This window comes from Centropristis striata, chromosome 4 (assembly GCF_030273125.1).
Source record: "Centropristis striata isolate RG_2023a ecotype Rhode Island chromosome 4, C.striata_1.0, whole genome shotgun sequence".
NCBI lineage: Eukaryota > Metazoa > Chordata > Actinopteri > Perciformes > Serranidae > Centropristis > Centropristis striata.
Window position 1 is genome coordinate 1,441,470 of NC_081520.1, and position 26,687 is coordinate 1,468,156.

At 36.3% G+C, this 26,687-nt stretch overlaps 1 protein-coding gene across 1 annotated transcript in view; it reads right to left on the reverse strand.

Annotated features, from left to right (window-relative positions):
* Positions 1 to 26,687, reverse strand: part of LOC131970615 (calsyntenin-2-like) — a 444,672-nt gene that overhangs the window by 143,268 nt on the left and 274,717 nt on the right. Inside the window, exon 4 of the mRNA XM_059332049.1 lies at positions 17,612 to 17,820. Within this exon, the coding sequence (XP_059188032.1) occupies positions 17,612 to 17,820 (209 nt within the window). The remainder of the gene's footprint in view (positions 1 to 17,611; positions 17,821 to 26,687) is intronic.

Below are 26,687 nucleotides of genomic sequence, written 5' to 3' on the forward strand. Positions count from 1 at the left end.
CTTTTTCATGCAATCATTGAAAATCAATGAAAACGGTTGTTTATTCATTTTTAAGAATGGATTTTATCTGTCTTAGCAAATGACCTCTGCATAATTCTAGGAGCATTTTATGTTTATGTTTATGTCATTTAAGTGACTGCTTGATGGAAGCCCTTCCAGCTATGATGAATTAAAATGTTAACAAAGCATTTACAACTAAAAAGAGACTGACTGTGGTTTTTAAATGGAGTAAAATATCTGATTTATCCGTCATAAAGGCCTGTTTGTGTCAGCTTCATTTACTTCAATAAACAAGTCAGTTAATTTTAAAATACATTTTAAAAAAGATGAGTAATGGGCCTTATGTTTATTCACTTTATCTGATGGATATAATAAATGTTGGTATATAAACTAAAAAGTGGTTTCTGATCAAAGCAGATTGAGTTTTATCATCGTGTGTCATGATGGAAACATTTCGCGTAGACCATTGGTCGCCATGGCAACAAATTGCAAAGTTTGACATTTTCGACCTCACAAGCTAAAAGTCTTTTATTTTGTAGCTCTACCAGCAAATGTGTCTTCTTGTTGTGTGGTTGGAGTAGAAGTTCTGTTTGACAGTATTTAGTTTCAGAAAAACAACTCAACACCTGACATCAATTTAGCCACTTTAGATGAATGTGATTAGTCTCGTTAGAGGGGGACGGGACGGTTCAACAGGCCTTTGTCACAGATGTTGGCATGTCACAGCAGGTGAGCGCAGGTGCTCATAATTAAATCCATTAAGGCTGAATTCCATTTAGCTGCGTCAGATTTAGGTTAAGGCTGTTTTATAATAAAAAATAAAAACATTTTTAGGCTAAAAGTAACTCCTAACCGCTTGAGTTAGAGAAGAAAACTCTGAAACAAGGCACATTACATCCATTCATTCAACCGTTCATGATCCTTAACTGCTCATCAGAACCCTGGACACGTCTCCAGACTGTCACAGAGCTGACATATAGAGACAGACACACTCTCATTCATTCCTACGGCTCACCAATTAAACCTAAGCTGCATGTTTTTGGACTGTGGGAGGAAGCCGGAGAACCCAGAGAGAACCCACGCTGACACTGGGAGAACATTCAAACTTCAACAAAGAAGAGCTGCAGGCCGGGGTCGAACCGGCGACCCTCTTGCTGGGAGGTGAGAATGCTAACCACTGATAACATTTCTAACATAAAAAACGTTTTAATTTTGGCACTAAAACTTGCTGTGTGTGAAGTTAGATATCCTCTCACAGACAGGAAAACCACTACAGTACAACACAAGTTATTAAAACAAACTTTAAACCAATTTTTTGTTTGTTTTTCATTCTTTTGTAGTTCCTGCACATTGTTAGCCTGGCTAACACCAGACTAATCTCAAATGAGATCTAGTCTGGGAACCAGCCGTTCATTTCTCCGTAGAGGAGGTGTGGTTTACGATCCTCCGGAGCCGTTTATTGGGCGCTTAGAATGTCTATCAAAGCGTCTGTAGGTAGCTCTTAGCCAATCAGATCAGTTATACCAGATGACGTAGTAGAGCAACAGAGATGGATGTTTGTTGTGTGTGTGTCTGTGAGAGAGTGTTGCTGCTGTTTTGCTTCTCCAGTTCTCGCTTTCTGCAAGATTATTTATTTTCACGCTTTATTCCCCCTCATGTCATTCAGCCACACACATCCAATGATTATATGGGCAATGAACAAGCGCCGGTGATCTGGCTACGAGCCGGGGGACAGCGGAGCCCCCAGAGACCTTTCGCCTTTCAACTTTGGCTCTAAACTATTTAAAACACCATCTACAGCTAAAGAGAGTTTCGTGTCTGCAGCAGCCATGTTGGATCCGTAAGAAAACTACAAGCTTCCAAGTGCCGAGTAGTACGCATCATCGTCTTGCCGTCCCTCCCCGCTCTGTGATTGGATCCTAAAACAGGGCTAAGAAACCTCTCTGGTTGCCAGACTGGATGGAGGTTCGAAATTAAATTCGAGCGCGCAAGGCAGTCTGGGTATACCCAGGGTAGCACATTGTAGGGCAGTCTAGTGAACATATTTTATGAGCCATTGTGATGGCCACACAGCCATAAATGTCGGTAACCCTCTGCACTCATACTTTTGTTTATAGTTACATTTTGTTGTATTTTGGTTCATACACATTATACATTCAATTAAGTAATTAGTCTACATTGGTTTAACATTTACTTTCCAAATAAATCACACAGATTTTCTGTTTCATACAACACACTTTATTATTTTGACAGTACATTAGTTCCTATTTGAAGCGTGAGTTAATTCTCCTGATTTGCTTTGTTGGTAAAGTAGCTGTAGTCTTTTGTGTTTAATGTTTGTCAACCCCTCTTGTGTTTGGTCTGGGCTGATCACCCACTATATAAGTTCCCTCTTGTGTTTAGTCATCAGGTCTGTTTGTCTTCTGTTAGTTTGTTCAGTTGATGGTTGTACAGTTTTGTTAGTTTGACCTCTTTTATGGGCCCAATTCTTTATTACTTTTGTTTGAAAATGTTTGAAACTTAGATTAAATAAAGACCCCTTTTTTTGAATATACTACCTGTTGTCCTCCTTGCTGACTGACTCCGTCCCTAACGGCCATGATCCCGTTATTATAAATTAGCGTGCACAGCTATACACGACAATATTGTGAATTTGGCTGCATGAAAACGCTGTATACACTGTGTACTGACCAAGGTTATTATAGTTAACGAAAACTAACGAAATAACAAAAACTAGAATTGAAAAAACATTTTCATTAACTGAAATAAAAATAAAAACGAGAGTTTTTAAAAAACGATAACTAACTAAAACTGTATTTTGTGGTGACAAAACTAACTAAAACTAACTGAAATTATAGTGAAAATGTCCTTAGTTTTCGTCTTTGTCAACTTTTTTCATACGTAATTCTTTTGGTTGATATGAAATCTATTTCATCTATCTGGTTTTATGACTTAATAAACTTATTGGGGCTGAGATGGATCAGACAAAGGAAACAAAGGAAACATTTATTGTGACCTTATTGAATCTGGACCCAACAAATACCCCATTACAAAAAACTAAAACTAACACTAAAACTAATAAAAACTAAACTAAAACTAAGCATTTTCCAAAAAATAAAAACTAATTAAAACGAATGAACTCACTCTGAAAACTAACTAAAACTAACTGAATTTGAAAACAAAAATTGACAACGAAATTAAAACTAAAACTAATGAAAAATCCAAAACTATTATAACCTTGGTACTGACACGCACGCACGCACATGCACACACACACACACACACGCACACACACACATGCACACACACATATATACACACACGCACACCAGGAATGATGGTGTGTCCAGCCTTCTTCTCCTGTAAATCATGAACACTTTTCATCACGACTTTGTTTGAAAGTTAATTCTCATATCAGATCTCCAGCGACTGTTACGACTCTTAAAAACTAAACTGACTATTGCCTTTTATGTTCATGACTGAATTTTAATGGGATTGCATTCTGTTGGATGTGCACCAAGTACACTTTAATTAGTCTTTTAACAATGTTTATTTTTGTATTTGAATATTTTTTCAACTATACTTCTTCGTTCTTGTAACCTCTGTCTTTTTAAATTTAATGTAATGCTCTTTTATTCTTACTTGTTTGCTTCTTATTGTATTTTTCTTGGGCCTTTTTCAGCTTTATTTGATAGTGCAGAGATACAGAGTGAAAGGGGGAAACAGAGGTAGAAGTATTTATTTTTACAATCATGCTTATTCAAATATGTTTTATGCACTTTTATACTTCTTACCTGTGTCTTTTTAAACCCTTTCATTTAAAAGCTGTTTACTTCTCTGTGTAAAATGTGCTGTATAAATAGACTTCTGTGTAGGTGACAATTATTTTATCACTAACTGATTTCATGGCGATCACTTTATTACTGGTAATATAAGCTCATCACAGCAGGCTGTGTTTAACTCGCATATATATAGATATATAGTTTACTTTGTTTTAATACTTTGTTCCTAAACTTTGCTTATAACAACCTATCTAATCTTAATTAGAGTTCTTCAGTTCATCTCTAACTGACATAAATTAAGTAAGTATGTGTTAGACCTGCCTTCAAAATAACACATGTAGCTTTCTAAATAAGAGTGTTAACAGAGTCCACAACTGCCCAAGAATGGCAAAATATGATGCCTTAAATAAAACAGAAGAACCCTTATTCTCCTTTACAATATTTCATTAAAATATGCAATGATTAGGATGGAATAGCAGCATTAGAATAAGCGAGAGGCCACCATATTTAGACTTTTGGGGCAAACATTTCCTCCAGAGCGGTCATGACCCACACTGTAAAAAAACCCTGTTGTTTGTTTACGGTAAAAAAACGGCAGCTGTGGTTGCCAGAACTTTACCGTAATAAATACGGCAGAACTTTTTTTAATATTACAGTAAAAAAATATTGGCACTGTTGATTTCACATTTAAGATTACCATTTTATTCCATATTTTACCGTATAAATAAGAACTTTTTCCATCAAAAGAAACGCTGTTCTACCATATAATTGACAAGAAAATACTTTATAAATGCTGCATAAATTAAAGATTTTACCATTAAATATTACAGTATATTTTTGTTAGAGATATGGTGTTTAGTACATTTAACAGTGAGAAAAAGTATTTTTACAAAAACTAAATGTGAAAATTACAGTGATGGCTTGTATATATATATTTCAGTATATTTTTGTTACACACACGGTGCCAGTGGAGTAATGTTTTTTTGTTTTTGTTTTTATTTTTAACGGTAAAAAATACTGTTTTGGCTGATATATACATTTACGGTGTTTAATTTTTTAAACTGAATTAACCCATTTATCGTTTTACGGTCTTTTACTGTCATGGTTTAGCAGTTTTTCACCGTAAAATCTACAGACATTTTTTACAGTGCAGACCCCCTTACTATGTTCGGGTCCCTCATCATCGTCTCAGAAAATCCTGTGGGAAACACTGGTTCTAAAGCAACCTGGTCTCACAGAAATCCGTGAAATAGCCACAGATTCACTCAACCCTGTTTTATTAAAAAAAACTACAACTCCCTAGACCTCTCGTTTTGTAGTTCTTCCCTATTAGGATTGTGAAAACCTATTCTACCCAATATATCGAATATCACACACTGTCTAATAAATAATTACACTGTATGTATATTATCTATGCTAAAAAAAGACAACAACGTTTGTTTAATGAAGATATTTTCACTAAAACAGGAGAGCAGAGTCGGGGCCATTTACAGTGAAGCGCGATTCAATGAGATCGCACCACATCCGGTAGATTACAAAATAAAACAGATTTCAAAATAAAACACAGCGGATCGTCTTTTTCTGGCGAGATCTTCGCCACAAAGTGATTATGTACATTCACTGAGTGAATATTTAGAAAATAAAACATATATTTCTCGCTAGAAATGTAATCAAAACCCATTTTTATGCAGAAACAAAGTCAAAATATTGATTTTTTTCACTAAAAATGAGAGAACTGTCCGCCATGTTTTTCGTTCCGACCGCCGGAACCTTGAAAGTCGCGTGACTTGGACACAAACCAATAGGAACAAATACCAGGTTGGGATATGACTGTCATTAACTTGCATTGTAGCGAAATCCGTGCCAGTTTCACGGAAATTGGAGTGATTCCGTGGCTATTCCACGGATTTCTGTGAGACCATGTTGTTCTAAAGCTTGTTTTGCAGGCCTATCAGTCTGGTGGGTTTCAACTTTTAATGCATTTAATGTGTAATTTGATGTAGCACTGAGTTTAAAACCTCCTCCCTTCAGTCTGTTCAGAACTCACTGCACAGAAGTTGACGTACAGTGCAATTGGTGTTTTCAGGAAATCTTTATAAAACGTATAATGTCTTTGAGACACCTTGTATTCTGCAATAAACACCACAAACCAAACGCTGTGACTGAGGAAACAGACTGGTGGAACTCGGTCGCCAGAGATTCGCAGAAGGACTTTATGGAATCATAAAACGGCTGCATGAGCTTTTACAGCTTCATGAGCTTTATTTTATTGTAGTCATAAGCAATGTGCAACAAATATGTTCCATATTCATCGCTACTCTCAACTTTCAAATGTATTCTTAATGGAGCTGTGCTTCAGTCGGATGGCTTCTCTCCTGTTTACTGACATATGACTTTAAACTATAGAAAGTATGGAAGTTAAGTATAAAGTGCCTTGAGGAAAGTGAGTAACAGCAAGTGTGTATCACCCTGTGAGTCTTTATAGCATGTTGGACTTATTAGTTAACACAGAATTCTTGCTGCAAACACCATGTATATATATGTATATATATATATATACACTACTGGTCAAAAGTTTTAGAACACACCAACTTTTCCAGAATTGAATGTCTCAGTGTACTCTGATATTAATGCACATTTGCAACATTTAAAATTCTTTATTGAGCATGGTAGTGTTTTGAAAGTAAAAAAAAGATTCAAAATCACATTTTATGTTGGACTAAAGGACTAAAAAAAGACACAAAATGACCAAAAAAAGACACAAAATGACAAAAAAAGACACCAAAAGACACAAAATGACTAAAAAAAGACACAAAATTACCAAAAAAAGACACAAAATGACTAAAAAAAGACACAAAATGACTAAAAAAAGACACAAAATGACTAAAAAAGACACAAAATGACAAAAAAGACACCAAAAGACACAAAATGACCCAAAAAAAGACACAAAATGACTTACAAAGACATGGAAAGAAATAAAAAATGGACAAAATAGCCCAAGACTCCATAGAGTTAAGTTGTTAATCCACTTCTTGTTCCCTGAAAAAGGCCTACTTGTATAATTCTGAAATGTACGTTATATTTTACCTTTTTTTATTTACCTCTGGCCGTTCACCACTTACCTTTGTAAGTGGTGAACTGCTTGATTTTCAGTAAAAAACTGGAAAATTGGGGTGTTCTAAAACTTTTGACCGGTAGTGTATATGGCCAGTGGTAGAAACAGTTTTAAGATCCTTTACTTCAGTAAAAGTACTAATACCACACTGTGAAATTACTCCACTACAAGTAAAAGTCCTGCATTCAAAACTTACTGAAGTAAAAGTACAAAAGTATCAGCATCAAAATGTACTTAAAGTATCAAAAGTAAAAGTACTTGATATGCAGAAAGGACCCACTCAGTTTGTTTTATATATTCCAAATATATTACTACATCATTTGTATTGATCCTTTTATGCTAGCAGTGTTTTAATTTTGTAAAGATAGGGTTCTTTAAAAGAAAAAAAAAGTCTAATCACTTTAACTTGATCGTGTTTTTAATTTTAAATTTTGACCTGAAAAGTAACTAAAGCTGTCAGCTGAACGTGGTGAAGTAGAAGTATAAAGTACTCAAATAAAGTAAAACAAGTACCTCAAAATTGTACATAAGAACAGAACTAGAGTAAATAGACTCAAATTAAAAAATGTCTATAACACAGTTATAATGACATAAATCATTAAAAAAGAAAAACACACAAGTTTAATTTCTCTTTAAATGTAATTAAAGTGGAATTTATATACACAACACTGTGCCCACAAGTGTCACAAAAAAATTGAGTCTCCACATGTTATACATATTGAACTATTTACATCCTGTCCTGTCCTCTCCTCTCTGCTCTGTGTAAACAGATTTTCAGTGAATATTTGTCACAATCATGGCTTCCCAGTGTTGGAAATTGTCAGTTTTTACAGTAAATTTCCACGCTAAACGATGTATTTTTTTAGAAATAAAGAAAACTCATATTTCAATCAAATGGCGGGCTTCAGAGGGTTAAAGGCGTAATGGGTATTTAATTCTAATTTTAAAGCATCATTATATATCATTGTCAAATTAACTGTGATGCCTTAATATAATCAGTATAACAAATGAGATCATGGCTGAGCTGACAGGTAGCCTCCGTCTCTCACAAGTGCTTTGATTAGTGCTAATGTTTCTCTAAATTAAGACCATGCTTCCATTAAACCCCTGTTGCTTCCTGATGCAGAGAAGATACTGCTACTGGTACTGCTCTTACTTCTTCTTGTTGCTTAGCAGTTTATTCCCAACTGACTGTTGAAACAAGTTCTTCTTGTTAAACGTGTTAACGTCTTGATCTTTATGAATCTATACTCCACAGTTTCATACGATGGCGTAACCCTCACTGCTGAAAGAAAGTTTTAAAAAAGTTTAAATTGACAACTGAATTGAATAGTGATCTTAAAAATAGAAAGCGTACTAAAATCGTGGATTTGCAGAATCAATATCACAAATAATTTGAATATTATACTTTTTTTCATTGCTGATGTGTGCGTGTGCATGAATGTGCGTAGACTTAAGGGTCCTGGTTTGGGGTCTGACATGTCAAAGTTTTACTACATCTATTTATCTGTGTCAGCAGGCTGTGAAAGAAGAATGTTTCCATTAGGTACTTTTCCCTCTAGTGAGCTGCTTTGGCTGTGGCTTGAGAGAGAAGATCCATCCAACTTCACTGGTTAGTGGCTCAGGTAGCGGCTCAGAAAGTACCTACAGTACAGGCCAAAAGTTTGGACACACCTTCTCATTCAATGCGTTTTCTTTATTTTCATGACTATTTACATTGTAGATTCTCACTGAAGGCATCAAAACTATGAATGAACACATATGGAATAATGTACTTAACAGAAAACTGTGAAATAACTGAAAACATGTCTTGTATTTTATATTCCTCAAAGTAACCACCCTTTGCTTACTAGAATATAAGACATGTTTTCAGTTATTTCACACTTTTTTGTTAAGTACATAATTCCACATGTGTTCATTAATAGTTTTGATGAATTTACAATGTCAATAGTCATGAAAATAAAGGAAACGCATTGAAGGTGAATGAGAAGGTGTGTCCAAACTTTTGGCCTGTACTGTACCTCGGGTTGGTACTTTCTGAGCCGCTACTGAACGTCAATTTCATTCATGCATGATTCATTTGCAGACTGGACGCTCAGGGGTTAACATCTCCTGCTCTGACTGCAGCTGGGAGAGACTGCTGCAGGAGGACTGGGCCGCTTGTGATTGCTTTGGGACAACGCCTGCTACTTGTTAAGAAGAGTAGGAACGAGTCTCCAAAAGTCTCCAATAACACCAGAAAAAGTCGCTAGATTTGTCATAAGTTGTTTTTCTGAATAGAGAGTCGATAGAGGGGTCTGAATAATTGCTAAATATAGAGACAGAGTCTCTAAATTGGCAACACTGCTTCTGCAACAAACAGATGGATGTGTTTTTATGCCTTTTTATCCCTCCAGACTGGCAGATTTATGTTTCTGCTGCCTAGATGTTGATCCTTTTTAAAAAAAAATTTAAAAAATCTACATTTTTTGAGTTCTTTTTTAACATTAATCATCTTCAGATAGTTACTGGGCAAAATGACAACGGTGTATTTGGGCCAATTATGAAAAAATAAATAAATACGAATACGGGGGAGGGGGTATTATTTCAAGACAAAAAATAGCAAATTCATGAGATTAAAAGTGTCAAATCTAGGAGAAAAAAATTTGCAGATTTCTGAGAAAAAAATAACCATAACCCTTTAGTGTTTTACTGCCGTCGCCTTAGACGCTGCGCTCTCTGAAGCTCCACACCTTGAGGATCAGTTCATTTGAAGTTCTGTCGTATTGTATCCTGCTGAACCACAAATCCCATTTAAATTGCTTGTAGTTGCAACCAGCGATATCCTTCATCTGTCCACTGCGTTGTAGTTCCTGAAAAGCAGAAAAGCTCTCACCTCATCCGAATTATACTGTGTTTTCTTCTGAATAGGCCCAATTCACGGCAATGTCTCTTCAAAGTCCAGATACTTATGATAATATGGTGATTCTGGGCTAAAACCACCAACCAACAAAGTCTAAGCTGATGAAGTCTCTCCTGCAGATATAGTACACGGCATGCAGCAGCTTCTGTGCTCATGGAGTTCCTTGAAAAACAAAACACTACACTGAAGAAAAATATTTTTTGGCCCTGTAATTATTATTTCAATCATCTATGTAAATTCTACAAAGAAATATGAATTCAGAGCTTTTACTTTAAAATAGTAGTTTTTCATGTCGTGCATTACTTAGTGATTGTTTGTTATTATGTGTATGTCGGTTTTGTATGTAAATTGAATAATTTGTTCCAAGTAATATTCACTAAACCAGTTCATTGGCTTAATTAGTTGATATTTCAAAGTAAAATGTAATTGAGGGACATCAGTGAATCTGCAATTTACTTGTGTATTTTCATTTAAAAAAAGTGATTCTATGAAGTAAGTATTACTTAGAAACAGCCTGAGTAAAGATTACAAACACTTTCTGTGTGGAAAAACTTGCCTAGCTTTTTTTAAGTAAATGTCACTCCAATTTTTTTCAGTGTAGCCTATTTTTCAGACTTTTTTCCCCCCTCATAAATACAATACAGCAAGAATTCTTCTACTTCTACTAGTCTGGGTCGAGAGAGAAATCATAAGTCATTGCTGCCAAAGTCAATTTCCAAGTTTTTTTCATTTAAACTTTTGTCCAGTGTGAAATAATCGCATTCATGACAAAGTGTGAATTCGACCCACTTTATATTTGGTGCTATGAATCCTGCAGACTGCCCTCCATACTGAGCTAAATAACATGCCAGCTTCGTAAGAAATATCTTTATATGTATGAATATATCAACATTTATGTGCCATGATGCTGTGATGTTAGAATGCTGCACACAGCACCTTCAAAGAAACAAACCAGCCGCTCGTCTCTGCGGTACAATCAGCATCCAGACCACAATCAGCATCCAGACCACATTCAGAGACTGAGAGTCTGCTGCCTTGTTGCTGACCGCGACCCATTTACCAAACCAGCGTCTTTTCTCCTGCTGAGCCGAGTGCATGAAGGGAGCTCTTGTGCTACTAATGTGTATGTTAATATTTGATGAGTCTTCCACACTACAGACGGAGGAGAATGCTATACATGCAGCCCGGCCCGGGCATGCAGGGAAGGAGGGGGGCACCCTGACTGTGAACACAGTGAAAAGAGACTGTTTGGCCCTGGTTGGATGCGAGTTGAAGCGTAGCTGTAATGAGTTATTGCGACTTATATTACAGCGCGGATTCTTTTTGAGGTTTGTGTATTGTGGAGAGAGAGGTGCAGAGGGAGCTGAATGTTGATAATGTGGTTTATTTGAATAGGAGCGTGTGAGTGGGAGGATTAGATGTAATTCATATGAGGACGCTATTGTTCGGCTTCCCGTCCTCCTCATCGCTCCATTCTCCGTCTCCGTCTCCCTCTCAGCTCGTTTAGGATTCCTTCCCTCCTCGCGCTCCCCTTTCCAACCTTCCCGCTCCATTTCAATGCACATCATTGTCTCACTGTTTCTGCAACCTCATCCCATTTCACTGTTTGCTGCCTCATCTGTTGTGCTGCTCACTCTCTTTTCTTTATTTTGCACAAGTATGCAGCTAGGCACACTTGCACACACACCTTTCTGCATTTAGTGTGCAAGTGAGTACTAGAATGATGGATGTGGGATTGACTGAAAATGAACAAGAGTACCTGCATGTTAACGGCAATGAGCATGTCATGCAGTTTAACTGATGTGTCACATTAGCAGCTCTATAACGTCATAGTTTCATTTTAAATCAATAATTTCCAATAACAGCTGGGCATTGTCATTGTTAGCAAATGTTACCATTTCAATGCACATCATTGTCTTACTGTTTTTCAACCTCATCCCATTTCACTGTTTGCTGTCTCATCTGTTGTGCTGCTCACTCTCTTTTCTTTATTTTGCACAAGTATGCAGCCAGGCACACTTGCACACACACCTTTCTGCATGATGGAGGTTCCTATTCCCGCTCCTTCAATTACTACATCAACTTATCCGTGTCAGCAGGCTGTGCGTGCTGTGACTGCTGGCATGAGTGGCCAGAGAGTAAATGACTACTTTACCCTCCTTCTCGTTCTCTTTATTTACTGCTCCATCAAATGCATGTAAACACACGCAGAGAAGCAAATCACCTTTGCATGTGTCTTTGTGAATTCACTCGATCATAAAAACTACTACCACAGATCATATCTTACCTAATACTGTTCAGCCTTCCTGGTTTGTTTAAAAGTCAAGGTCGACAAAATAGGTACTATTTTTATAGTCAGAAATAGACCAAATCCCACACTGTTAGTCCGGCTTTTAAAATCTGACTCATCTAACCTTTGTGTGCTTTGTTCTTGCTGAGTTACTTTTTTTCCTTATTTTTTAAAGACTTTTTCAAGAACATCCATTAGCTGTTTCCGGTTTCTTTATCTCTTAGGGTTTGCTGATGTTTATGTATTTGCACTATGCAAGTTTTAGTAATATAGTTCTGTAGGCTAATCCATCAGTAAACAATAGTAGAAGAAGAGATTATGTGACGAAGAAAACAGTAGAAGAAAAAGAGATCTGGTAAGAGAGAAAAAATATTAAAAAATAGGTTGCAACTTTGGCCACCCATGAGAGAAAATATGTCTTCAGGAATACGTTTAAATTGGGCAACTTACAATTGTTCTTTCATGTCCCGTTAGACAATCTTTTTTTTTTTTTTTTCGAATAAGAGAAAAAACCTTGGATTGCGGATTTTCAAAAATTTCTGTTTCCATCAAGCTTTGCTCATGTAAATCTCTCACATGCATCAAAATTCTTAGGGATGAAGGATAGGGATAGTTAGCTTAGCTTAGCTTAGCTGTAACTGAAGTGTTAAAACTATTATTTGTTTAAAAAAACTTGAGTGTCTTTGCAGAAGAGTGTTCAACGAACATTTAAAGTTTAGTTCACTTATTGAACTGCAAGTCAAGGTGGCACATCCTATAAAGTAATCTATCTATCTATCTATCTATCTATCTATCTATCTATCTATCTATCTATCTATCTATCTATCTATCTATCCTGCCATCATCCTGCAAGGCCCACTTCTTCTGTTTGTCTATAGGTTAAAGAGATACTGAACCTTTCCTGAAAACCTTGTTAGAAATAGATCAGGGTGCAGCTATTTCAGTAAGAAACATACACATAGACCTCAAAAAAGGGAACTAAGAAACATACATGCATGACACCATAGTTTTGAAAAAGACACAAGGTAACCAATATGGGTTGGCTACTGCCGTCACCATCCTAAATTGAGCAATGGTGAAAAAGTCCAACCTATTGTCGGGGTGGGGCCCACACCCAGAAGATAACTCTGACTGGTGATATTGTCGTGGGCACAGCAGAGTCCAGCTGCTCATTGCATTTGGCAATTATTCTTTAAATAAATGGTAAACTGTATTCAGCTGTTTTGAGTCTTTTGTAAAAACCAAGGCCCCGTTTACACGAGGACGCTCGCGGGTAAAAACGACAAAATATTTTATCGGAAGTGCTTTTCGTTTAGACGGTGACGGCGTTTTTGGGGCTTAAAAACGCAAAAATCTGAAACCACCCTCCAAAGTGTAAAAGTGTAATCCTCTCCTCCGTAGCGTGTCGTCTACACTGACAAGACACAAAACTCTGATCTGATCTGCTCACGTCACGTATGTGTTTACGTCACATACATGCTCCAGGACAGGAAATAAAGAAACGTGGGATTATTTCCATGGTGGGACCTTCAAGCTGCTCTGGCAGCTCTAATAAACTTACAGGAGTCTTTCCACCAAATGTCCAGGATATGTACAGATAGTATTAGTGAACAGAGAAGGATCTGGAATTACCTCCATCACATTCTGGATGCAGCGATTGGTGGGAGGAGCCAGACGGCTGTGAACGAGACCTGGGAGATCTAGTGATGGTGGAGAACTTTGTGGAAGGAGTAGCTGATGAAAATGTGTGGCGTGAAAACTTCTGCATGCCCAAAGATGCTCTTATGGCTTTAAGTGATGCCGCCTGGCTGCATACAATCACATTTCACACACTTTTGCGTCACCGTATGCAGCAGATTTCCTCCTGAAAACGCTCGTCTAAACGAGGAATAAAAAGTGAAGACGCAACGCCACTTTTGCGTCTTCTGTTCAGACCGTCATCATGTAAACGTAGCCCAAGTCTAGAAAAAAAGAACCAGGGCAGAGTGCGGGAGGCTTTAAGATCCTGGCTCTAACAGGGCCCATTTTTAATTGAGGATTAATACACATTTAGTGTGCAAGTGAGTACTAGAATGATGGATGTGGGATTGACTGAAAATGAACAAGAGTAGCCATGTTAACGGCAATGAGCATGTCCTGCAGTTTAACTGATGTGTCACATTAGCAGCTCTATAACGTCATAGTTTCATTTTAAATCAATAATTTCCAATAACAGCTGGGCATTGTCATTGTTAGCAAATGTTCCCAACTGGAGAGTACATGGTGAAGCTGTTTGGGACTATTTTAAGCTGTGGATGAGTCCACGTTTGGTGTGAAATGTAAAATTTGAAGTAGCAGAATAGCGTATGTGGGATTGAGTGAAAATAAACCACAATGTGTGTTCATTGATGTTTTTAATAGCTTTTGGACAACAATGGAGCCTCAGAGGAATAAAAAGCAGCTGGCGTTGGCAACACAGGGAGCACAAGCAGGATCGATTAATTATTGCTTTTGGATTTTTTTTATGGGATTTGTTGACAATGGAAGAATATAAAATATATCCCCAGCTCTTTCTTTTTGGTTTTGTTTATCCCCGCTGCAGTTTCCTCTCCACCTCCCTCTTTGATCCTCTCAGAGCACTTACTCCTGCTCCTCTCCTCCCTCCATCTACTCCCTCTCTCCCTCAGGTGCTCTTGAGTTCAAGAGCTCTCAAAGCCTTTTTCTTTGCGGTCAATGGCTGGAGAGAAGGAGCAGAAAGAGCACTCTGGCTGCAGCCTCCCGCCTGTATCATGCACGGTGCAGTTTGACCCTCACCTCGTCCACTCAACCTTTTTAGTGCAACATCTCAGCAGTGACCGATGCTGTTGTCAGCAACAACACATTTCTAGACAGTTGTGTCCCTTGCATTTCTAGTGTGTCTCCTAAAAACAGAAAAACAAAGTGGATGCAGATAGTTTAGAAGAGCCACTAGAGGCAGTGGAGTTCAGTGGATCCTTTTTTCTTTTTCCTTGGTGCAAAAGGGAAATAAAGAAGTATTTTTTACATTCATTAGTTAGACTTGACCTAGTAATAGTGCAAACAAATTAAAGGGCTCCCTTGAAAAAGAGGTTCTTAATCTCAATGGGATATTCCCTGGTTAAATAAAGGTTAAAAAAAAAAAAAAATAGTGTAGAATAGACTATCATCTGCATAGAGCATACTGCACATAAGGCAATTCATCCTTTTTTATTTTTCCTTGGTGCAAAAGGGAAATAAAGAAGTATTTTTTACATTCATTAGTTAGACTTGACATAGTAATAGTGCAAACAAATCATAAAAAACTAGTTGCGGCATAGGAAAAAAACCTAAAGCACTTCCAATGTCACAGGGTAGTGACCCTTTTGGTCCTAACCGCAATATCACTCAACCTTTTTAGTGCAACATCTCAGCAGTGACCGATGCTGTTGTCAGCAACAACACTTTTCTAGACAGTTGTGTCCCTTGCATTTGTAGTGTGTCTTCTAAAAACAGAAAAACAAAGTGTGTGCAGATTGTTTAGAAGAGCCACTAGAGGCGGTGGAGTTTAAGGAGCTTGTCTAACAGCAGTGACAGGAGGTTTAAATTCAGTTAAAGTGTGCACTCAAGGACTACATTTTATCCTGCTTGACTTTGTGTGAGAGTGTTAACACTAAAAAAAAAAAGATTTTGAAATATGTAATCATATGAAGAGCAGTGATTCCTCCATTAATCTAGCCATGTCCAAAAAGTCAGTAGAGGACATGATATTGGAGGAAAATAAGTAATTTCTCACACATTTTACAGGTTTTCCACTATATTCATTTAGTAGCGGCGGCCTGCCGATGCTATATTCTCTATATTATATATATCCTCCACTTGTTTTCCTGGTGCATGTATTTACTAAGTGTTACAGTAACACATGTAGCTTTCAAAATAAGAGTACATGGATGTGTTAACAGAGTCCACCACAGAATTTACAAGAAGACTGTCAAAATATGATACCTTAAATAAAACTATTTTACAATAATTCATTATAATATGCAATGATTAAGGTGGAATAGTGGCATTAGAATATGCAAGAGACACCTAATTTAGACTTTTTGGCCAAAAATTTGCACCCGGACCCTCTACTTTTTCCAGGTTTGCCATAATAGTCTCACAAATGCTGTGGGAAATACTGGTTCTAAAGCTTATTTTGCAGCCAAGTGGCATTTTTTAATATTTTCTAAATTACTGATTGATATTAATATGCGCACACCAAAAAAACTTGTTATGTTACTTGTTAGGAAACAATGTTATCTCTGTATTTGTATCTGTGAGGAACAATGACACAATCTTAATTTGTAATGCTCAAGATACTAGTGGCAATCCAGTAAAGTTAAGGCATTTGTGAGGGTATTTCAGAGGGTCTGTGGATTTTTCTCTGCATTTATCTCCGTCTGTGTGTTTGTCATGTTTGTTTGTGCTCAGACATCTGTAATCTGATTTGTGGTGACCGATGGCTCTCTGGGCAAAGCTCGACTTTGTCCTTGGAAAGAGCAAAGAACACATTTTATCCTGGGGAGAGACATCTGTCAGAGTATTAAGTTCTGCTGCCAGAGTTTATGCAGGTATGTGTGGTACGAGTGCTTGTGAGTGTATCTCCTGTGGCTGTAAAGTGTGTGTGTGCATGGAATGGATTTGAGATCAAGACTGCCACTGTGTTATGCCAAAAATGGAGATAAAACATGTCAAACTTTGTTGGGAAGATGTTCTTGGGCATGTGGGAAAGGTTGAGGGAAAGTAAGGTACACCAAAAAAGTGACAACACTAAATAAAACTGTCAATGCACTGAATATCACACTCTGTTGATAACAGTTTAGGTGAGATGACAAGGTTTCTTTGTGGTAGGTACTGACATATTTCAGGTCCCTGCATCCCAGTTTGTTATATGACATACACTACCGGTCAAAAGTTTTAGAACACCCCAATTTTCCCAGTTTTTTATTGAAATTCAAGTAGTTCTAGTCAAATGAACAGCTTGAAAGGGTCCAAAGGTAAGTGGTGAACTGCCAGAGGTAAATAAAAAAAGGTAAGCTTAACCAAAACTGGAAAATAATGTACATTTCAGAATTATACAAGTAGGCCTTTTTCAGGGAACAAGAAATGGGTTAACAACTTAACTCTATGGAGTCTTGGGCTATTTTGTCCATTTTTGAATTTTTTCATGTCTTTGTAAGTCATTTTGTGTCTTTTTTTGGTCATTTTGTGTCTTTTGTTGTCATTTTGTGTCTTTTTTTGTCATTTGGTGTCTTTTTTTAGTCCTTTAGTCCAACATAAAATGTGATTTTGAACCTTTTTTTTACTTTCAAAACACTATCATGCTCAATCAAGAATTTAAAATGTTGCAAATGTGCATTCATTTCAGAGTACACTGAGACATTAAACTGCATAATTTTCAATTAAATTCTGGAAAAGTTGGTGTGTTCTAAAACTTTTGACCAGTAGTGTATTTCAGGTCCCTGCATCCCAGTTTGTCATATGATATATTTCTGTCTTCTACTCACCATTGCGATCTATAGCGAAGGGTGTTCTGGTGGTGGTGATCTGGTAGTTACAGATCTGGCTGTACTGTGGGGAGCAGTCTTGGTCAGTGGCCTCCACCTGGAGGATGCTGTCATAAATCTTGCCCTCCGTCACTGCAGCTCGGTACTGGGGCTCCCGAAACACAGGCGCAAACTCGTTCACATCGTTGACCTGGATGTGCACCACCGCCCTGCAGACAGTAAGGAGACATTAGTGTAGAATAGACTATCATCTGCATAGAGCATACTGCGCATAAGGCAATTCATCCTTTTTTCTTTTTCCTTGGTGCAAAAGGGAAATAAAGAAGTATTTTTGCATTCATTAGTTAGACTTGACATAGTATTATTGACAATTGTGGTTTTAAGTGAAATGTGTTACCAACTCAACATGGTCTTACAGAAATCCGTGAAATAGCCACGGATTTCGCTTAACTCAAAATCCGTGGAATATCCCGTGGCTATTCCAACATACAAAGTGATATATCTAGAAAATAAAACATATATTTCTCGCTAGAATTGTGATCAAAATCCATTTTTATGCAGAAACAAAGTCAAAATATTATTTTTTTCACTAAAAATGAGAGAACTGTCCGCCATGTTTTTTGTTCTGACCGCCGGAACCTTGAAAGTCACGTGACTTGGAACAAACCAATAGGAACAAATATCCATGGAATAGCCACGGGATATGACTGTCATTAACTTGCATTGTAGCGAAGTCCGTGTCAGTTTCACGGAAATTTGAGCGATTCCGTGGCTATTCCACGGATTTTGAGTTAAGCGAAATCCGTGGCTATTTCACGGATTTCTGTGAGACCAGGTTCTACCAACTGCTAGATGGATTCCTGTGAAATTTGGTGCCAACATTCATCTTCCCTTAAGGAAGAAGTGCTAAGATCATAGTAATGATTAAACTCTAGCACCATCATCTGGTCAGAATTTCAATTCATCCAAAACCTTTGGTTTATGACTAAGTACCTGCAAAACTAATGGCATTCCCATCAACCTTGATTGTAATTTGTGCTTATTCCTAATTTGAGAGCATACTAACACGTACACTAAACTAAGATATACAACAATTATATTCTTATAGGTAGAGATTCACTCCACCAACTGTGACCAACTGACTTTACTCGTCATGATAAGTAGCCTTTGAAAACAGTTTTATAAGGTGTTCTGGAGAAAGCTTTTCATCATAGTAGTTTAAACGGCTGAAAGTGTATTTGCTGTCCATGATTACAGTGTAATCACCTCCCTGACACTCAAACTTCTTTGATAGGGTGACTTTAGTAAGGAGTAAGGTATGAATGGTGAGTCTGAATGGTTAAGGGCTGAGTTCACTGCCAGAGATGAATTACTTCCGTAAACATGCTTTGTTTAATAGATTGTCAGACCTAACCTATTGGATTGCTTTGTATGTGTTGCTATGGCAAAATAATTGCCTGAATCTCTTCATCTACAATATGCACAGTTCTGCAAACTGCACTAATTAATCATTCCATGAATGATCTGTCAGCACTAATGTTAAGTTACACATGATAAAAAACCCACCATTCATCACTTTAAAACATCTTCATCAATACTCTCTGGCCAGAAGGCAACAGATTGCTGAATCAATCGTTGGATTCATTGACTGATAAGCGCTGATTGATGGCGACGGGACAGACTGATGCAGTTTTAAGCTTTGAACAGCAAATACAAAGTAGTGCTATGCTTTTAGAAACAAAGGGGCAAACACCAGCGTGTGTTTTAGAGGATTAGCTGGTTGGTACGGTGATATCAATGGAATTATCATATTCAAAGAAGCTGTCAATGTTTCTCTAACGAATGAAATACAAAAAAAAGGATTGCTGGATGGATTGGATGGAGGGGCAGTGCACAATACAGCAGCATTGTACCTAGTGGAAACCAGTTAATAGCATTTATTTTCCCCATTGGGAAATATAGGGACTATATACTACATTGGGAATATAGTAAAAAAAAAAGATTGACTTAATGGGTTTAAATTGGGACATTTGTGTCCTAATGTGTCTGTATGCCCCAGAGTATTTGACTTATTATAGGAGCTGAGGAACATACATTTACAAATTAAATTACATGTCATTTAGCTGACACTTTTGTCCAAAGCGACTGTGTAATCACCACAGGAGTGCTATATGTTAAAGAGGAAAAGAAGAGAAGAAGAGAAAAGAAAAAGCACATTTAAATATATATATATGTATATATATACATATATGTTAGGTGACCATGACTTAACCGAGGTATTGTTGGAAGAGGTAGGTCTTCAGCCTAAATAAAGTTAAAAATGGCCGACTTTAGGCCAACTGGGTTCGTGTCTCGTGTGAAAACAAAAATAAATGATTTTTACGTAACTTACGATTTTTTACATAGCTTACGATATACACATCATCCAGGTAACTGCTTCACTTCTAGAATACAATACCTACAATTATTTACTGTGTAAACTGTCTTTTTTAACGCCTAACCAAGACATTTTTCCCCTAAACCAAGGTCAATGGTTTTGTAGCCAAAATTCACAGAAACTGAAGACCTTTTTTACAACCGCAAACTGTATGTGTATGAAGTTCTTCTACTGTTTTTTAATAGATATTTTTGAACTATGGACAGGCTGACTGTAAAACTGAATTGCCCTTCTGGGGGCTACATCGTAGCAAAACAGATTGAGCATCTTAGCAGAAAAACCCAACCCAAATATAGCATAACAATAGCCTAATAATCTACTCGGGTATTTCTGAATGCAGGACTTTAACTCGTAACTAGGGTTGTCAAAAGTATCGATACTCAAAAAGTATTGATACTAAAACGTTGTATCCGGATACGATACTCATTTTCAAAAGTATCGATACCCCCCCGTGCACAGCATACAACCTCAAAATATTGTTATAATTGTTATTGTTTATTGTATTTATTTACTGTTTGCACTACCTCAGACCTGAAGCTTGTTATCATAGTTACAGTTTCCTTTTGCACAACTGTTTTTTATTATAAATATTTAATTTAATTTAATTTAAATATTTTGTGGTATTGAAAATGGTATCGAGTATCAAATATTTTCCTGAGTATCGGTATAGTATCGTAACAGATAATGTTTAAATTGTAGTGTTGCTACTTTCATGTTGCTACAATGTGATTGGTGCAGAGAAATACTAGTTGTCCCCACTTTCAAACTATCAAAATCAGAAAAAAAGTATGCTCCACGGACTTCAATCCACTGAGAAGATCACAACCAAAAACAGAAATTTTACACATTAAATAATCCAACAGGAGTTGATGTTGCTCTTGACATCAATGTTATCACCCCATGATAAGGTTCTGTTTGCAGAAGAAAACTTAAGGCTGTTACTATGATTTTGGTAACACTTTACAATAACCATCATTTATAAATGGTAAACAGATAGTTTATTAATGTTTAATCATCATTTATAAATCGTATATAGACCATTTAGAATGGTAAATAGATAATTTATTAATGTTCAACTATCTAAATCATTTTAAAAATGGCAAATAGATGGTTTATTAATGTAAGTTTATAATTACTTTACCATTCACAAACAATTAAACTATAATTAATAGTTTTAGTTGCACTCATTATAACATTTTTAACACCATATTAAATATGTTTATGATTTTGAAATGATTCATATACCTTTAAGAAAACATTTAAAGATTAAATATGTATATAACACTTTGTAAATGGTTAATAATTGGTTTATAAACCATCTATAAACATCATTAGTTGGTTATTGTAAAGTGTTACCATGATTTTCGAATTATCATTATTATCTTTATTTTATTTTTTAGTATTGTGATAGAGTTTAAATACTGTGCAAGGATGTGATTTTGATTTTATTTATATTATTATTTTTTAAAACCATTTCTTTCTTTTTATGTTTTGATGAAAAGACTTGACATGTTTACAAGATGTAGAGCAACATGCATGTGCTGTTTTGTTTTTCTTCAAATTAAAAGTTTAATAACAAAAAAAAAATAATCCAACGTGTTCTATTTTTTTTCCAGGAAACGGTATTTACGTGGGACCATTATTCATAGTAAGTGGGCTGTAGAAATGTTGAGATGCTAACAGCGATGCTAACAGTGGTGAAGCAGCGATAAGAAGCCCTGACAGATGATGGCAGCACCAGTGTGAGCAGTAAATCCCTCCGCCAGCCTTGTTTTGTCATATTAATGATGCTCTCTCATAAACATTACCCCCCTGCTCCGCTACTCTCCCCAGTGGTGAGGGAGTAACATATGTTCCAGCCCTCTGGGGCTTGTAAGGAGGGACTGCTGTGTGTGTGTGTGTGTTTGTGTGTGATAATATATGCATGCACACAAGTGCATAATATATAACTAAATGCAATAATTGTGAATATGTTTCATTGTGAGTGTGCATGTGGCTGTGTGTTTCACCGCTGAAGGCTCACATCTGGATGAAACAGACGCCCAAGTCTCAAGGGCTCAGATGTGTGTGTGTGTGTGTGTGTGTGTGTGTTTTCATGGAGCTGGAGCCTTGCCAAGCTGAGCCCATCCCTCCCTGTGACAGGCCTCAGCTCAGCTCAGGGGGTCCACAATGAGTCAGAGTGACAGAAGGACAGCGGGGGGTTAAGTGGTCTCGTGGGTGTGAGAATGATCACAACATCATGAACAAAGTGGATAAAACCAGAGCCATGGGTTGGGCTGCTTGGAAAAATGTCAAAGGTCAAATTAGCTACATTGCCTCAGTTAACGAGGGAATCTCTGTTTCACACAGTGTGATCACTGGAGGTCTTTGAGTGCCTTTAAAAGCTCAATATAAATCTAATTTATTATGATTATTATAAGGCAAGGCAAGGCAAGTTTATTTATATAGCACAATTCGGACACAGGGCCATTCAAAGTGCTTTACAGGGGCAAGATTAAAATACATAAAACACATTAGAAGACATTTTAAAGCGAATTTAAAAAAAAAAAAAAAAGTGAATGAATAAAACATTTAAGAGCGAATGAATAAAAATTACAGGTTAAAATGGAAGCAGAAACGATTTTTCCAACCATCTCTAAAAATAATAAATAATAATTATTATTAGAGGTGGGGGGAAAATTGATACAGCATAGTATCGCAATGTTTTGCTTGGCAATATTATATCAATTCATAGCCGCCAAGTATCGATATTTAGCATTTTTGTTTTTTCCCAGAGGCAGGAGCAGGCTCAATGGATATACTTAAATCGCAATATATTGTATTGCAATACTCACCATGTCGCAAAATCCTTAAAATCACAATAATATTGTATCATGACTCAAGTATCAGGATAAAATTGTCATACATTGTCATATATTAGCAGGTTTAAAAACAAGCAAAGTGTGGTATGTCTAAAAGCATAGAAGAAGAAGTAGAATCCACATTGGTCCATGAGGGGGAGGAGTCTAAAGACGATAACTAATAACTAATCTAACTAATGACAAAGAAGGCAGACTGCTGCGTCGCCTGTGTTTGTGCCAAAAAGTTGCACTTGAACAAACTTCAAAGAGTAAAGATAGATTCAATTAGCATGTGTGTTCTGCACCTGTGGAAAAATTATTGATTGAAAATTGTAATTGATAAAGGGATGCTGGAAGAGCCAGGAACAGATATAAAAACCAGTGTTATGATTTAAACTGACTGCAGAAATCTGACTTTTTGCTGTTTTTCTTTCAGAGGTTGTAGCAGCAGGCTTAATGTTAAAGCTGTAGAGAAGATACTGATAGCATATTAAACTAGAAGATGAAAGGATTCACATCACTGTCAGTTTGGTATGTACAGTTTAAGGCAAAAACTACATTGTTTTTCTCATGCATTATTTTCACCTTTTGCAAATGAATATTTCTGCATACTGGAGTCACTAAACAGTCTGTGACTTGAGTCTCTTGTGGATTTTATTCATGTGTGATGATGTTAGTCCCAATAATAGCCAGTTCACTGCAGTGAGAGCATTTCTTGAGTCTGGACCTCCCTGTATTAAATGAGCTGCTGTGACCTCTAGGATAATCACAGCCTCATGAAACTTTACAACCACAAACTAGACACCTGGAGCAGTAAAAGTGACAAAGAGAGGGTTTCTCAGCAGCTCAGTCGCTGAATATAGGAAGGATCTCCAAAATGTCAAAATGTTTGAAACCAAATCACAGCATTGATTTTCTTTCTTTCTAAGGCCTTGAATATTCTCGAGGGGTTTTTGGCCATTTGGCCAAATGTGTACAGCAAATCTAAAATTGCTGCAACAACTTACGAGGCATACTTGAACATAGAAATGGACTTCAGAAAGCCAAACATTAATGTTCTGAACAATTATACACCTTAATGGGTTAATGTAATTGATTACACACAAAAACATGCATAAAAAACACAAACCCCCCCACAAAAAATACAAAAAACACATTAAAAAAACCACAAAAACACACAATTTTGTTTTACAAAAAACACAGAAAAATACACTTAAAAATCACAAAAAACATTAAACACAAAATATTGCATTAAAGATGCTGAATGCACACTGCAAAATTTGAAAAACCTCAGCAAAAACCTCAGTAAAATCATGTTGCACTTGGTCACTTTTGCTGAAAAAGGGTTGATGTGTTAAATGGGACATGGAAACTTGTAGAAAAGCCAGAACTTTAGAGTTCAGCTAACAGCAGGAAACATGCTGCTTCGTTGTTACGTTGTGATGTCATGAAGAAGTCGTGCTCTGGTGCTTTCTTGGACTCCAGAGGGTTAATATATTATACTGTTGTTTTTAATTTGCTGCAGTGAAAAAGCTTTATTAAAAAGCTAATAAATGAGAATTTCCATTCATTCTAACTTTGTCGCCGTCCTCATTCTGTTACATTTGAGCACATTTGATACAATTACATGATTTATATGATAAGCAGCCTTGAGGAATGCGTGGGTCTCTCTATTGTATCACTTGATGAGTCTGTTTTCTTTAGTTTCCATGAGAAGCATTCAACAAAATGGGCTGTTTGCCAGTGATTCACAAACCGACATATATGACATAATGTTCTATTAAATGTTGCTATATGGTTGCAGTTTAAAACAATGTGGTTCATGTTACGAAACTGAACTACTCTGTTTTTGCCACCAAAATGACTTGGTTAACCTGAAGACTAAGGCTATTTTCTTGATTTTTGCATACTTTCATATATCCCCCCCTTTTAAGGGTACTTGCATAAAACATAATACCCAAGTGTTTGATATGGGAATGTGCAGAACAAACTCAGCTTTCTGTATAGTGAGCCAAATTTGCCCTAGAGCAATGTGTAAAGAGATTATTCGGCCCAAAGGCTGAAAAATTGAATTCTGCTTCAAATCTCTTATGAAATCATACCTTAACTCATGTGAACTGTTTGGATGCTTAAATGAGTTTACTAAAGTCTTAGGTTCACAAAAGTAGTGTAATATATAGTGTACAAATGTAAAATAAATGTCTAAAATGAAATTTTGTCAATACCGTTTTAGAGAAAAAGTGTCGTTTGTCACTCTACTTTCACCATAAAGGGACTTTATGAGATAAAATGGGACTCAATAATGACTTCATACTACAGATCAAGCTTCATGGGTGCAAATGAAAAATGAGCATTGCAACAGTTTTTTTTTTTTCAAACTAAATATTTACTATATAAAGAGAGGAAATAAATCCACCCTTCTCTTTAAATGACTCTGTGAGAGAGCAGTTTTCTACAGTAAACTTTTTTCTTTTTGGACATCTTTCTTTTTTTGTTGCCCAAGGAACATGAACACCAATGAGATGAGTTTTTTGGACCTAACAACCATAAACGGACTTTGTCGCCCTTTATATTGTATTAATTAATGACACTAGAGGTGTTCCCCCAACAACAAACGTAAACATGACCTATACAGCAGTTTTTTTGGTGAGAACATATGGAACGATCACTTTATTCTACTAATCTCATTTAAAACATTGCCAAAAATAAACTATTTGGAATAACTAGATCCGGTAACACTTTACAATAACCAACTAAGTGATGTTTATAGATGGTTTATAAACCAATTATTAACCATTTACAAAGTGCTATACATATTTAATCTTTAAATGTTTTAAACCAATTTCATAAAGGTATATGACTCATTTCAAAAATCATTAACATATTTAATACGGTGTTAAAAATGTTAAAATGAGTGCAATTAAAACTATTAATAAACTATTAATTATAATGTAAGTGTTTGTTAATGGTAAGGTAGCTATTAACTTACATTAATATACCATGTATTTGTCACTTATAAAAGATTTAGTTAGTTAAACATTAATAAATGATGTGTTTACCATTCTAAATGGTCTATATACGATTAAACATTAATAAACTATCTGTTTACCATTTATAAATGATGAAAAATAAATGAAAAAAATAAATGATAAATGAAAAACCCTAGATCCTGTTAAAAACATTGAATAAAGTGCTCCTCAGAGACACTGTGAAGTCATGATTGATTCTGCTGAGATGAACTGTCACGTGACAAATATTCACTGAAAATCTGTTTACACAGATCAGAGAGGAGAGGACAGGAGAGGCTGTTTACACAGATCAGAGAGGAGTGGTTGCATGTAGAGGTTTAAAAATGCAAATAGTTCAATATGTATAGCATGAGGAGACACAATTTGTTTTTCCAATATTCATGACACTTGTGGCCACTTAGTGTATACATATATGTGTATATCTATAATATATATATACATTTATTCAATTAAAAAAACAAACAGAAGTTTCAATTTAAGTTTAGTTTGTTCTTTTTTTATGATTTGTCATTATCACTGTGTTATTCTGCACAAAAGACATTTTTGAGTTGTTCCCACTTATAGCCATGATTGTGCTGATTCCATAGAGCTGCAGGACAGCCTGGGGTTCAGAGGGTTAATGAAATTAAACAAAAAGAAAAAAAAATGCTTGCAGTCACTTTTCTCAGTTTATGAATATCTCATAAGAGAATGAGATGCGTGGTAGACAGTGGGGACGTATTTCTGAGCCAGGTGTGTTTCCATTCCAGCTAAATCAGATGCAGACACAA